This window comes from Anneissia japonica, unplaced genomic scaffold (assembly GCF_011630105.1).
Source record: "Anneissia japonica isolate Jap-2015-1 unplaced genomic scaffold, ASM1163010v1 scaffold8272_len249160_cov157, whole genome shotgun sequence".
NCBI classification, from domain to species: Eukaryota; Metazoa; Echinodermata; class Crinoidea; order Comatulida; family Comatulidae; genus Anneissia; species Anneissia japonica.
The window spans coordinates 180676-193729 of record NW_022742976.1 but is presented as its reverse complement, the minus strand read 5'-3'; the positions used below and the strand labels follow the sequence as shown (position 1 = coordinate 193729).

Below are 13054 nucleotides of genomic sequence, written 5' to 3'. Positions count from 1 at the left end.
AACAGATTCAAATACCACCAGATATATATGTGTGTGTTTATATATATACATATATATATATATATATATACATATATATATATATAAGTATATATAGACAAAGGAGTGAAGTGAAGTGTGGGAGTTGCAACAGCATTCTATCATGCTATGAACTAATCAATTTCTCATGAAGTGGATGATTATGTTCATTTTGTGGCAGTCGGCCTTCCATATCTATTAAACAGTATGTGATTATATTTGAAAAATTGTATACCAACCTGCTTGTAATCATCGATCAGCTACACAATTTATCCTTTTCCATCTGCATAGCTTGAGACGTTAAAGTGAAAACGTGATTGAGTATAATCAAACACCAGGAACATACTTTGCGCGACTGTTCCAAAGTAATGGTCTACATGCCAACCAACGAGCGAACCTGATATAGATCGAAGCGAACAAAAAATTTATATTTAATTTTTTTTTTCACAGTACAAAGAGTTTTATGTTATTGCATCAGCGGTGGCTTCAGAAATGTTCTGAACAAAGTCCACGACGGACGGGGTCTGCACCAAGAATTAATTTTAAAAAAATTAAACCTGTGGTAGGTTTACGAGAAAAGGTTTAAAATGGTCCAAATTGTGCTTTTAGACCACGATATCAGGACTGTGCAATCACAATAGCATTATTTGGAAAAGCAAGTATTTATTTTTTATTGGGAGAATTAAATAACGCAAGCAAACCAACACCTGTCTCTTATACACATCTGCGGGGGTCCCCTGCAACACTAGTGCCACCACTGTGATGCATACAGCTGCTTTCTATTCAATAACAAAATAAAGTTATGATATTGAAACAAAATGGCTTTCCATCTTTTATTTATAACGTCACAGAGTGTAGCATTGTCTCTATGGTGAATTAGAAAATAATAATAATACAAAGAGTAAACCATAGTAACTGGTTAATTATTTGGGTGTGTAATAGACTCTATGGACCCTGTACCTGAGGAAAAAGCTAGGTGCAAAAGTGCATCAGTGTGCAGACAGGTAAAATAATATGGGTCGACTATATTATAATATCATAGACCTAATACTATATAATACATACCAGAAGTGACAGCGAACATGTCTGGTTTAAGGCAGCATTTTTCCTGACCGCTGCAAATACTAAACACACAGCGCTACAACAAATGCAAAACGCATCATATTTATATTAAAACCAAATCTTATCCGATCTTATAGAAAAGGTGGTGTTTAGAAATGTGTTATGCTTCGATGAGAGCGAGTAAATTTATAGACCACCGCGCCGGTCTGACAAAACAAATTACCTATTTCCTGTTAGCTATAAACTTTGTTTACTAAATGTTCGTCATTATTTACTATTAAAATTGAACTAGGACTATATACCGGCCCTTATCACGTTTGCGTTTATCTCACGGTGATGACGTTATTTGTTCCGTATAATCTTAAGAACTATAGGCCTACCTCAATTTAATCCGCTTATTTATGCTCTCGATGGGAAAATTGACCTTCCCTTTTAAAAGAATCCCCATCCTCTCTTTCCTACCCCATTGGCATTCCTTTTAAAAGAATCCCTCTCTTCCTCACCCCTTGTCGGCCAAAACCTAGCACTACTACTTAATTTGATATCGTACTGCTAACAATAGACATCACGTCACTAAGGTGAGTAATTCACATGTGTTAGCTTATTGAATCATAGGTTTTTATATCAACAGAGTATGGGCAACTCTTATCCTATAACTTCCCATGTCAAGTATTTTCCATCGTTCACCATTACCCTTGACCGCAGTGGAACAATATATATTAAAACTTTTATATTAATTATTACAGAAGTATAATTTTCTAATTTGAAGTAGCCTCTGCCTTTTGGCTTTGATTATGGTTAATTGCAATATTTTGATATACAGGGGAAGATCCATGGAACAAACTAAGGGAGCTCCCACATTGGGATCAATCGCGTCCATGCACCCACCCCAAGGGCGGATATTGGTATTCGTAATAGAGGGGGCCCAAGGGAGGGGTTTTTTTAGAGATAGAGGATCCACTCCACCATGTTTGGGGCTGAGGTAGGCCTACTTCGATTTTATGGTAATGGTACCTCTTGATGGCTGGAAATAGCACTCTCATACTTAAATTTTCTATTTATCTCAATTATTATATTTTTAATAAACTTTCAAATAAATAATATCCACCATCATCGAAAAACGATTGGATTTGTGAACCATGCCTAAAAAGCACAAAAAGATGGTTTTAAGTACGTTTGTACTAACGTATTAATTTCAATACAAGTATAATTCTTGCATACGAGGGAGAATTAAATAACGCAAGCAAACCAACACTCCCACCCCGGCCTTTAATTTTTTCGAAGAAAACAAATTAAAACTATAGGTCATTTAAATTAATGTGAGTGACATTACCTGCTCTGGTGCACTTTGTAGAAGTGCTAGGCCGTCCATTGGATCTGGATGTATTCGATGCCAAACACCAAGGATAACCCACGAAAGTTCCAAGAAGGCTTATTTCAAGTGGAGTCCTTATTCTGGTGGTGATTTGACAATAGTACGTTATGAGACAACCCCTGTTACCGGAAAAGTGTTTACTGCGTGCACGTGGGTTATATATGTCTCTTGCACACTGGACCAAACCTTGCATTTCATCTCCGAGCAGGGTAATAAATTTGTTTTTTAAATATAACCAGCTATTGCAGGTAATGACCGAAGGTCAGTATATTATTATTAATATTATTATTATTACTATTATTATTATTAATATTATCATTACTATTATTATTATTAGTACTATTATTACTATTATTATTATTATTATTATTATTATTATTATTATTATTATAACTATTATTATAACTATTATTATTATTACTGTTACCACTGTCAGTTTCATCATTATAATTATTTTACACATCCAAGTTCAATGTCCAAGAAGAGAAGGTATGAGTTTTGTGGTGCTTTATCATCGTGGTTAGTAATTGTGATTGAAGAGATGGGGATGTGTAAGACAGTAGGTATGTAGAAGGGTGTAGTTTCTGAGAAAGGGAGTAAAACCATGAAAAGGGGTGAATGACTTAGGACTTGTTAAATAACGATGTTTGAGGGGTTGTCGAGACGTGATCAATAGAGTAAGACAATTCGTGAGACAGCCTGTGTGGAGCATGATGGTGTTTACTCTTACACAATCTGACTTGAACAATTCTAATTTGGAACTGAAGATTTAATTTGAGCGAAGGTAGCTATAATAATAATAATTCGGTATTTTGTACCGAATTATTTCATTTATATTATTCGTATTTATATAATAAACAATTAGTTATTATTATTATTATTACTATTATTTTATTTATTTTTTAAAGCATTATTAGTACCTGAAAGCACATTGACTATGGAAGGATACGCAAATTAATGTTTTTAGTCAACACCAAAAGGTAGCAGACCAAGTTGATCGAAAGTGGACTTCTGCTCTATGCAGCCCCTGCTCCTCATTGTACCAGGTACTAAAGATGGGAGCTTTTTAAAATGATGCCGTGTAAATATTCCCCCCACCCCTAAATGACTATATAAACAAAACTAATGAAAGCAACATCATTATCAACGTATTCTATTAATTTTGCTGCTCAGTAGACCTGGTTAAGTTGGGATCAATCAACGTTAGCCTACTGTATGTTCACACAATTAGGCACAAAAAAGCCTCCTCCGAATAAATGCCTCCTTCAAATAAGTGCCCCTCAAAAAAACCTCTCAACAATACCAACAGAAACCTTTACCACCTTGATAGAAGGCCATGTGCTTCTTCTCGAGAAGCATGGGAAATAGCTGGGAAATGCCTTCCCTAACCCACCCTACATGGCAGAAAATTAGTTCAAGAGTTTTTTATGGCTTAGTATGGTCCAAATTGTGCTTTTAGGACCACAATATTAGAATTTGGCAATCAAAATAAATTTATTTTGAGTCAATTATTAGGCCTACTATCCCATGACCTTATCATGGTTGTTGGACAATATGCGACCAGGCTTGTCCAACAAGGTTGGGGTGGGGGAGCGGATACTGGTGCCACCACTGCTACCGCATCCGACCAGTTTGTCGAAACCTATTTTGGTGAAACCAATTTGCCGAGTCCAAATGCCACTTTGCTGGAACTAAGTTTTTCAAAACCAGCTGAATCTTGCTGTCACTATCATAGGAAAGTACAGCGTACTGTGATTTCGAAAACTGAATGGTGGGTAAAAGAGAGCCGCATGAGAGCCATAAATATTAAAAGGCAAAATACAGTAGAGAAACACACTGGAAAGCATCGCTATCAGATAAAATCAGAGGTCAGCCCTTGATTCAGACCACCTGTTGGCAAATTTCTGGAGCCACCACTATCACCACAGTAAGTATAATTGTAGATTATCATTACATTTCCTATTTCTGGCTAAAATGATACAGAATATGACCAAAAAAATAATTAAACAATTAGCTGCTATTTGTAGTACAAATACATCGTATTATTAGTGCTCCATCAACTTGACTGCATTTCAATTGACTTTCGGAAAACTGGCATTCGGCAAACTGGCTTTCGGAAAATTGTACTGGCGAATGTGGCATTCTATTCGGTAAACCGAGTTTCGGCAATCTGGATATCCAATAGGCCCACTGCTACCACACAGTACTACTTGCCTATAATGTCTAGGCCTAGGAAAGACCACCCACCCAACTGCCGACTCATTTTTAGTTACGAAAGACAAATTTTCTAATGATTTGCCAGGATTTCCCCGACTTGGGAATCAAAGTTCCCCGACAGTGGGAGGTGGTAGGGTGGTGCTGATGTCTCCGACGAGAAGAAAGTGGGAATGGTCGTTCGTCACACAAAACCTTTCGAAATATGTATGTCTATATTATATTATGTATATACATATATATATATATATATATATATACATATATATATACACATATATACATATATACAGTATACATATATATACATATGTATATGTGTATATATACATACATATATATATATATATATATAGACATATATATTATATATATATATATATATTAAAGTGCCATTTCGGGCATCCATTTAATTAATATTAGAAAGAATTATAAGGCAAATTAAGTTCAATTTCCTGGAATTCAAAGGTACAAATTAACGAAAAATATTCGTGTCTTCGCTAACCATGTTGGTGCTGACGTGGTGTGTTTACTCTCACTTATATCAGCATCCCCTTCCTTAAATGTTTGATACGCCATTGTGCCTGGTACCTTTTCATAACTGGAACGATATATTTACAGTACATGGGAATCTCCGTGACGATCTTAGCATGTTCTATGGAACGGCACTGTTACGCTCTTCAGAACAAACACACAAGAACTTTAAATCTACGATGTAGTTTATTAAAATAAATTCAAACTGAATCACTGTAATTTAATGTGGAATGTATCAAAAGTTTAAAGTTCATCTATAATGATCATTTTAATTAATCGTCCAACCAACAAATACGACAACCAAGCAATCTGCCACTCAGACAACAATCAATTATCAGTTTCCAGTAATGCCGATTCCTAAATCGAATCGGGGAGCCTTCCCGATTGCGTCGGGAACTGCTACGCAGTACAGTAATTGCACTGGAAACACTATAGCGACAGTGTAGCTTTTTTATGGAAACCAGACTCTAACGAACTAAAGCTCGTTACTAATTAAGAATTGGCATGTTCATGTTTGTAACGAACAAGATAATGCAAATAATTATGTTGTATTTTCAATGTATAAATATATATAGAGAGAGAGACAGAGAACGATATATAGGCCTATAGACTGTATTGCAGAATGCCCTGGAATTCTATATTGTGGTTACAGTAATAATTTGTGTATTGCTATATGAAACTACCGTATATCTTTAAGCTCCTTAAACCAAACCAAATTATTGCCTACATTATGTTAAAGTTAGATAACTCGGCAAAGAAATCAACCATGAAAGGATTTAAACACTTGCTTTCAGATCAACAATTTTGCTAACGCGTTTATTTGGTGGCTTACAAAAATCCTCTTCTTTTGATATACTTCTGTGCAGCTTTAATCGACTTCGTCTTCATCGGCTATAAAGAAAAATAAAAGTATGTCACATAATGGTATATGTTGATGCTTAAACTATATGGTTATTTTAAATGATTTAGAATATTAATCTAAACTTTTTTTTCGGAGTGTTACCAATACAAACTCACTAATAAGAAGAGTACCAGAAATACGTCCACAAAACGCATGCATTATTACGCACATTAAAGCCGTCGTTTTGTGGGAGCTTGGCAACAAAATTCAAGGGATGAGGCTTAGTGGTAAGATCCAAACATTAGGCCTATTAATTTTCGGCTTAATATATAGGATGGTTTATTAAGTTCTACTATTCAAATATGAAGTAGAGAATTTCACTTCCAATTAATATTGTAGATGTGTATGGACCTTTTGCCTTACAGAGGGCCATGTCGGTGTGTGTTTGTGTATTAGGAATGTAGGGACCACACGACAGCGATGGCGAAAGACGGTGCACTAATTGAAACTTAAATTTAGCTACGGTCCTCAAGCTGTTACACAGGAAGAGCAGCGATTGGTATAAACCCTTCTGCTAAGCACAGCCCTCTGGATATTGTTGCTAAAGTCTCACAAGTAGATGGTGTAAATAATTTTACTGTTGTTTGCTTACCTCACTGAACTTTGAATCACAGTACGAAGGCAGCTTAAAATATTTTGAAACATCATTTAACTCTTCAAAGTTGTAGTAGCCAATGCCTTCCATTACGTCAACTGAAATCATATATTATAAGCGAAATTTAAGTATTAAATTTGAACAATCTTATCGTTCCTTGGTGCAGAAAATCACAGACACACCCTTATCATTATCTTTATGGGATAATAACACTATCATTATCATTTTCATTCAACCTAAAACCTACAAGGCAATATAAATAGGCCTACTATATAGTATTATAATAACAGACTTAGTTAATCCTGGTTTTTTACAGAATCTCGGATTTTTTTCACTTCGTCATTATCTTACACCACTAGCTCTCCCCGACGTAATTGGAAAGGGAACATGCATAACAGCGTCGTAGACAACAGCCGATAGTGAGAAACTATTTTCATTGAAAATACCAAAAAACAAGGGGAAAAAAAACAGGCCTACCGTCCTGTCCGGAAGTGTTCGTTGTACCAACAAATGATCCTCCAGTTGGTAGACACCCGTCCACGGTAACTGCAGCTGACACCTGTCCATTTTCCATTGGAGATTTGAGTTCATAAAGCCACCTATTAACTAGCACATCGCCAGGGTTATTCACTTGGTCAATATACTGCGCATTACCTATTGGAAAATAAACATCCTGACTGATTATTAATAAAATAAATAAAGAACTGAATAAATAGTTATATTTAAATAGTATGCCTACAATTTTGTATTGTTATCACGATTAGTTTTACCTTACAATATAAACGTAGAAGAAAGTACTGTAGAAACCATTTTATCAATCTTTTAAGCATTTTGATAAAATTGTCCATCAAAATGCTGTTTACTCTAAGCCTACATTGAATTTGATATGCCTATATTTTTCTAGTGGGAATATTAAACAAATTCATCAAGATTACTATTTAGGCGTATTTGGTTAAATCTGTTCATTGACAGACATCATGTCTATCTAATCAGGTTAAACATATAATAAACAAGAGCACTCGGTAGAGAGCAAATCTCCGCCCACCGCAAAACCCTTTCTATACAATATATCTCCCAAAATATGTTCCTAATTTACTTCAACCACCACAACTACCATCCCACCTCACTTCGCTCCACCATTCTTCACAAACGTACAATACCTAACCAATTTCATTCTATAAATAATTCCTCATACAATCATGTTCCTACTATCCGGCAACAAACCATAATTATTATTTTTTTTTAAATTACACTAACACGAAAGATTTTAGATGATTAGATTTTGAGATATCTGATCTGCCACGTTTTGCTTTGAAGGGTCAATAATCGACACCAAAATATAATCCCTTCATTTTTAGAAAGCCCTTTATGTAAACAGAAACACCGCAAAATGAAAACGCATACACTGTATTGCATGATATTGTCACTTTAATCAATGACGAAAAGAGTAATACAAAATCAGCATTCGACTATGATCAACTTAAATAAAATGCTGACCCTACAACAAATTATGCGTCATTAAATCAATGACGAAAAGTAAACATTGAAATAGAAAGAATAGGTCAGCATTCGATTATGATAAACTTAACTAAAATGCTGACCCTACTACAAATTATGCAATTGTTATTTCGACCAGTTTGCAACTAAAAAAGGGGTATCAAAAGCCCCATAGGCTATACTTGGCGTTGCACTGGAAAACAAATACATGAGCATCAAACTTAATAACGAATATATATTTTATAACATCAACTAGTAAAAATGTTACAGTATATATGACAATATGTGAAGACTGGGTGTTTCCGTCTTTCTCGAGTGCAGTCTAAAATGCAAAAGGTCCTTATTTTCTCTTTTACCAGCCTGCTTCACAGATACAACTACTGTACTTAATACGGTATGCAGCCCTCAAAATGATCGGTCTTCCGACCGCAGCCAAAGACGAAAGCAAGCTTATGTTATCTGCTTACGTAAATGACTCTTCTTTTCGTACCTCCAGGCAGAAGAGCTAGTCCCATTGTTTCAGTAATTTAGTTGTACACCGGCTACTTTCTAACATGTTCTGACCTAAAATACTCGTACGTTTTACCCTTTACAGCTGACAAACAAAATGCATGCAATGTATTGGTGTTGAAATGGAAGTGTTATGGAAATAGAAATATGAGGATTTGATTCACACACACACACACACACACACACAAATATAGCAAAATGAAAAAAATATATTTCTTGGCGGAGATAATTATAAGGAAGTAAATCATAATTAAAATCGGCTGAACGCGCCGTTATTTCCCACAAATTCAAACAGCGCACCGTGTACCGCTCTTTATCGCATTTCTCGCAATTGGCGCTGCACATTGACTCTCACCTGGTATACACTTCTTTGGCATTTCCTTCCCCTCTGGCAAAGGTGCCTTCTGACACTTTTGTGCAACGGGATCAATAGTCCATTCGACGTTCTACAAAATTAAAATACGTTATCATTTTTTAATTAATTTGTATAATAATAATAATAATAATAATAATAATAATAAATAAATAATAATAATAAATAAAATAAATAATAATAATAATAATAATAATAATAATAATAAAATTTAATAACTATTTTACATTTCACGTTTAAATTAGTGGCAGCAGATACAAAAAAGGGGATATCAGTATTAAAATAATGAAAACAACAATTTAATCTAAACACAATACAACGAGAACTTACAAAATAAAATAATTTTTTTATTTGAAACTATACCTCCACCCCTTACCCACAACACACGCACACAAGCATGAACCGTTGTACATACATATAAACATATATTCTGCGGAATTAAGGCGTGGGTCAAGCACCTGTCTTTTTTCTTTTTCTTTTTTTTTTCTCCAGAAAGAAAAAAGGGAAATTTTAATTAAACTTAAGTTTATAGTGCCATTTTCGGCCATCTGTAGGTAAGATAACATTAAGTTATCGAGTCTAGAGACTCCACGTGTAAAAGCCGTTTACTCGCCCCACACCCTAACCCCCGCCATTGTCATATCGATTCTTATACAGTATCTGCGACTACATTGTAAATATAGTCTACCAACCTGCTTGTAATCATCAATCACCAATACATTTGTTGTATTTGCGGCTGCAACGCTTGTTACGTTAAAGTGAAAACGTGGTTGAGTATAATCAAACACCATGAATATAGTTTGCCCGACCGTTCCAAAGTACTGGTCTACGTGCCAACCAACGAGCGCACCTGATATAGAACGAAGCGTAAATGATTAACTGTGCCCCATATACAAAGAATGTGTTATTTTTTAAAGAAACTAAGCTTTTGAATCAGCGGAAAGCTCCAGAAATTTTCCTACAAGGCGTCCGACAATTACGACGGAGGGTCCTCGTCGGGCATCGGACGACAGGAGAGTCCAGCCCTGTAAGACATGTTGGGGAAGGGGGAATGCAGTCCCATAGTGGCGAATATTAATTCAGTGGGGAGGACCTTGTACGCCTGTACAGCGAGGGTGGGGAGAGATGATGGTGGTGCCACTGGTTGCTTTCCAATGACAAAGTGATATTGAAACAGGGACGTCAGGAATTTGAATGAGGGGGGGGGGGATGAGCCGTTATGTGAGTTATTTACGACCCCGGTGGGGTCCATGGGGCTTCACCCCCTAGGAAGTAGCGCACTCTGAACATTTTGAGAGGATAAAGTGAAAATTGCAATAGACGCATCATAAATAATAGGCCTCTATTAGTTAAGAACATTAAAAATAATGCAATAGTGGCGGATCCAGGAATTCGAAAGAGATGATCCAGGGAATTGACTTTCACGAACTGAGGAACCACCCACATCCGTCACAGACATGGTTGGGGTTAGGTAAGAAAATTTATGACACCTGTAGATTGAAAGTGTACTTTCAGACTTAAATATGAATATTTTGGGATATTTTTCCATTAAAATAATTTAGGTGGGTGGTGGGCGGTTGCTTGAATCCGCAACTTCTCAAAAACATCCAAAATAATCATAATCACGAAAAATGGGCAGATCACATCAGAAAACAAATGTATGCAACCTCGCCTCAGCATTCACTAAGGCATATGCCCTACCCTAAGTCAGGTCCGACTGATGTCATACCAAGGGAAAGACGTAAATCTTTTTTGAATGATAGACCTGTTTAAAAGATAAATGAAGCGCCAGCATATTTCCCATGATCTTCTATCGGGGATTTTCGGTAACCATAGAGATCTTATTATTATGTGTGATGTACCATAGAAAATAAAGCTTAACATTGTATTTTGAGTGTGTACTTTACACACTTCACAGCATTGATTTCACAACAACCCCACCCCAGCCACCATGGTGGTGGTTGTTGTCGTTGTCGTCGTCGTCGTCGTCATCATCGTCATCGTCATCGTCATCATCATCATCATCATTATTATTAAACAAAACTTCATAGAAACTTACAGAAAGATGAAAACCAAACTGAACCATGTCACATTTCTGTATCTTAAAAATACCTGACCTTTGATTTATGGATTTAAGATTCTTAAAAATCACGCTTAGGCCTATATGTTATATAGTAGGTCTATATTAGGCCAAAAAGCATAACGTGTGTCGATGCTTATTTAATGTAAAGAAATCATCTTGAATGATAAGAAAGAATTTGTATTGGCTATCAAGAACAAGCTTTAAAAATATAAACACAGTTCCCACCCCCCCCCCATCTCCTGGCCCCGGATACGTTCCTGTATTGAACTGCAATTCAGAAAACAAGAAATAAATTGAACCGCAATTATACACGCACTTTGGCACTGCACTTGGCGCATCATTCATTAATAACGTCACAGTGTACACAAGGTGAAAGACATTGGGTTCACAGGTCGACAGTGTTTACTTTGATGGAATTGGCGGAATTGGTGAAATTTACAAATAGTAAACCATATAGTAGGCCAACCAGGAAGATGTAAGATACTCCCTGAGTGTATAAGCTGTAGGCTCTAACAGAATTGTCTGTGTGGGTGTGTAAATATAGGCTGTGTGTACACTCCGTGTACATTCTGTGACAGTTTTAAAGAGATTTAGTTGCGAATACAGCTACGTGCAAACAGATAAAATAAAACATGTCAACCATGTAACAGCCCTAATACTACAGTAATTCTATATAATACATACCGGAAGTGAGAGTGAACATGTCTGGTTCAATGCAGCATTTTTCCTGACCGCTGGAAATACTAACCACACAGCACAGCACTACAAAACCTGCAAGACGCATCATTTTTATAAATCGAATCTTATCCGATCTTATAGAAAGGGTTGATATCCAGCTCGTTTGTGTCTGCTTCTGTGGAACGAGTGAATTTATAGATCACCGGGTCTCTCCTTAAACAGGAATTCACCAATGTGGTTTGCAATTCTCACGAGATGGTTAGTGGGCATGTGATTGGTTGAGCTGCTGACTATATAAACTCTCTTACGTCATTATTTACCCTACTAATATTACATAGTAGAATACAGTATATAGAGGGATTTAGCGATGGGCGTCACGTGACCTAACAGCGTGACAGCGGTGTTTTACATTGAGATTTCTATCGTGGTCGTCCCAATTGTTTATTACTGTAAAGATCATCATAATTCCAAGCAAACTATACAAAATTGATTGGAAGTTGAACTTAGACATTTTGCCTTAATGTTTTGCTAATGCCGCAAACATTGGGATTTTTCGAAAAATGTCCAGGCCTAGGCCCCTGCACATTTACGGTGATTAGGTACGCATGCATGATGATCTTCGACCCTCTAACTACGCTGCGATCAGGGAGTTGTGAACAACTCCCTGCTGCGATGTTAGGGCCAGCTAAGGTTTATAAAGGATCACATAAATTTCAAAGCATACACAAGGAGAACGCTAGGAAAGAAAATAAACACTATTTTGAACAATTGTATTTTTGCCTGTCCTAGCCATCTCGGTTAACATGGGTGGCTGTTTACGCAAAACTACATTCTTTCCTCAGGCTATATCGCACTGTAATGTTTTTTATACCCAAGTTTGGTTACGTGACCGCCTGTAAACGATCATCGCTAAATCTCTCCGTATTATATCCCTATCACGATTGTCTCTGACACGTAATTGAAAAAAAAAATGTAGTTTAAAATTATTACACACTAAATATCACTTTGACCACAGCGCATACAGATAAAACCTGTATTCTTTGAATAATATAATAATAAATGACAGATATTATGATAAAGGCAATGTCACAATGTTCTCATTTTGACAAGTAGGCCTAGTCTCTCTAGGCAAAGGAGTCAGGTTTAAGACAGGGGATCTAACAAGCAAGAAAAGCATAGGCCTAGTCCGACAGGGGGTGCAAACCAAGGAGGCC

General features: G+C 36.3%; 1 protein-coding gene across 1 annotated transcript; it reads right to left on the bottom strand.

Annotated features, from left to right (window-relative positions):
* Positions 1-5370: 5370 nt before the first annotated feature.
* On the bottom strand, positions 5371-12102 carry LOC117119298. Its single transcript, XM_033264096.1, has 6 exons — positions 11847-12102; positions 9772-9929; positions 9062-9152; positions 7177-7353; positions 6697-6797; positions 5371-6094 (listed from the first exon to the last, which is right to left on the bottom strand). Exons 1-6 carry the CDS (start codon positions 11947-11949, stop codon positions 6032-6034), a joined length of 693 nt encoding a protein of 230 aa, XP_033119987.1. The 5' UTR covers positions 11950-12102; the 3' UTR covers positions 5371-6031.
* Between the last annotated feature and the right edge of the window lie 952 nt (positions 12103-13054).

What these genes read in the sequence shown, in the direction of transcription:
- LOC117119298 (XM_033264096.1), bottom strand. Translation starts at nt 11,949, where the DNA reads ATGATGCGTCTTGCAGGTTTTGTAGTGCTGTGCTGTGTGGTTAGTATT. An exon ending in CATGTTCACTCTCACTTCCG is followed by an intron (nt 9,930 to 11,846) that starts GTATGTATTATA and finishes GTTCTATATCAG; the next exon opens with GTGCGCTCGTTGGTTGGCAC. An exon ending in GCCAAAGAAGTGTATACCAG is followed by an intron (nt 7,354 to 9,061) that starts GTGAGAGTCAAT and finishes ATTTTCCAATAG; the next exon opens with GTAATGCGCAGTATATTGAC.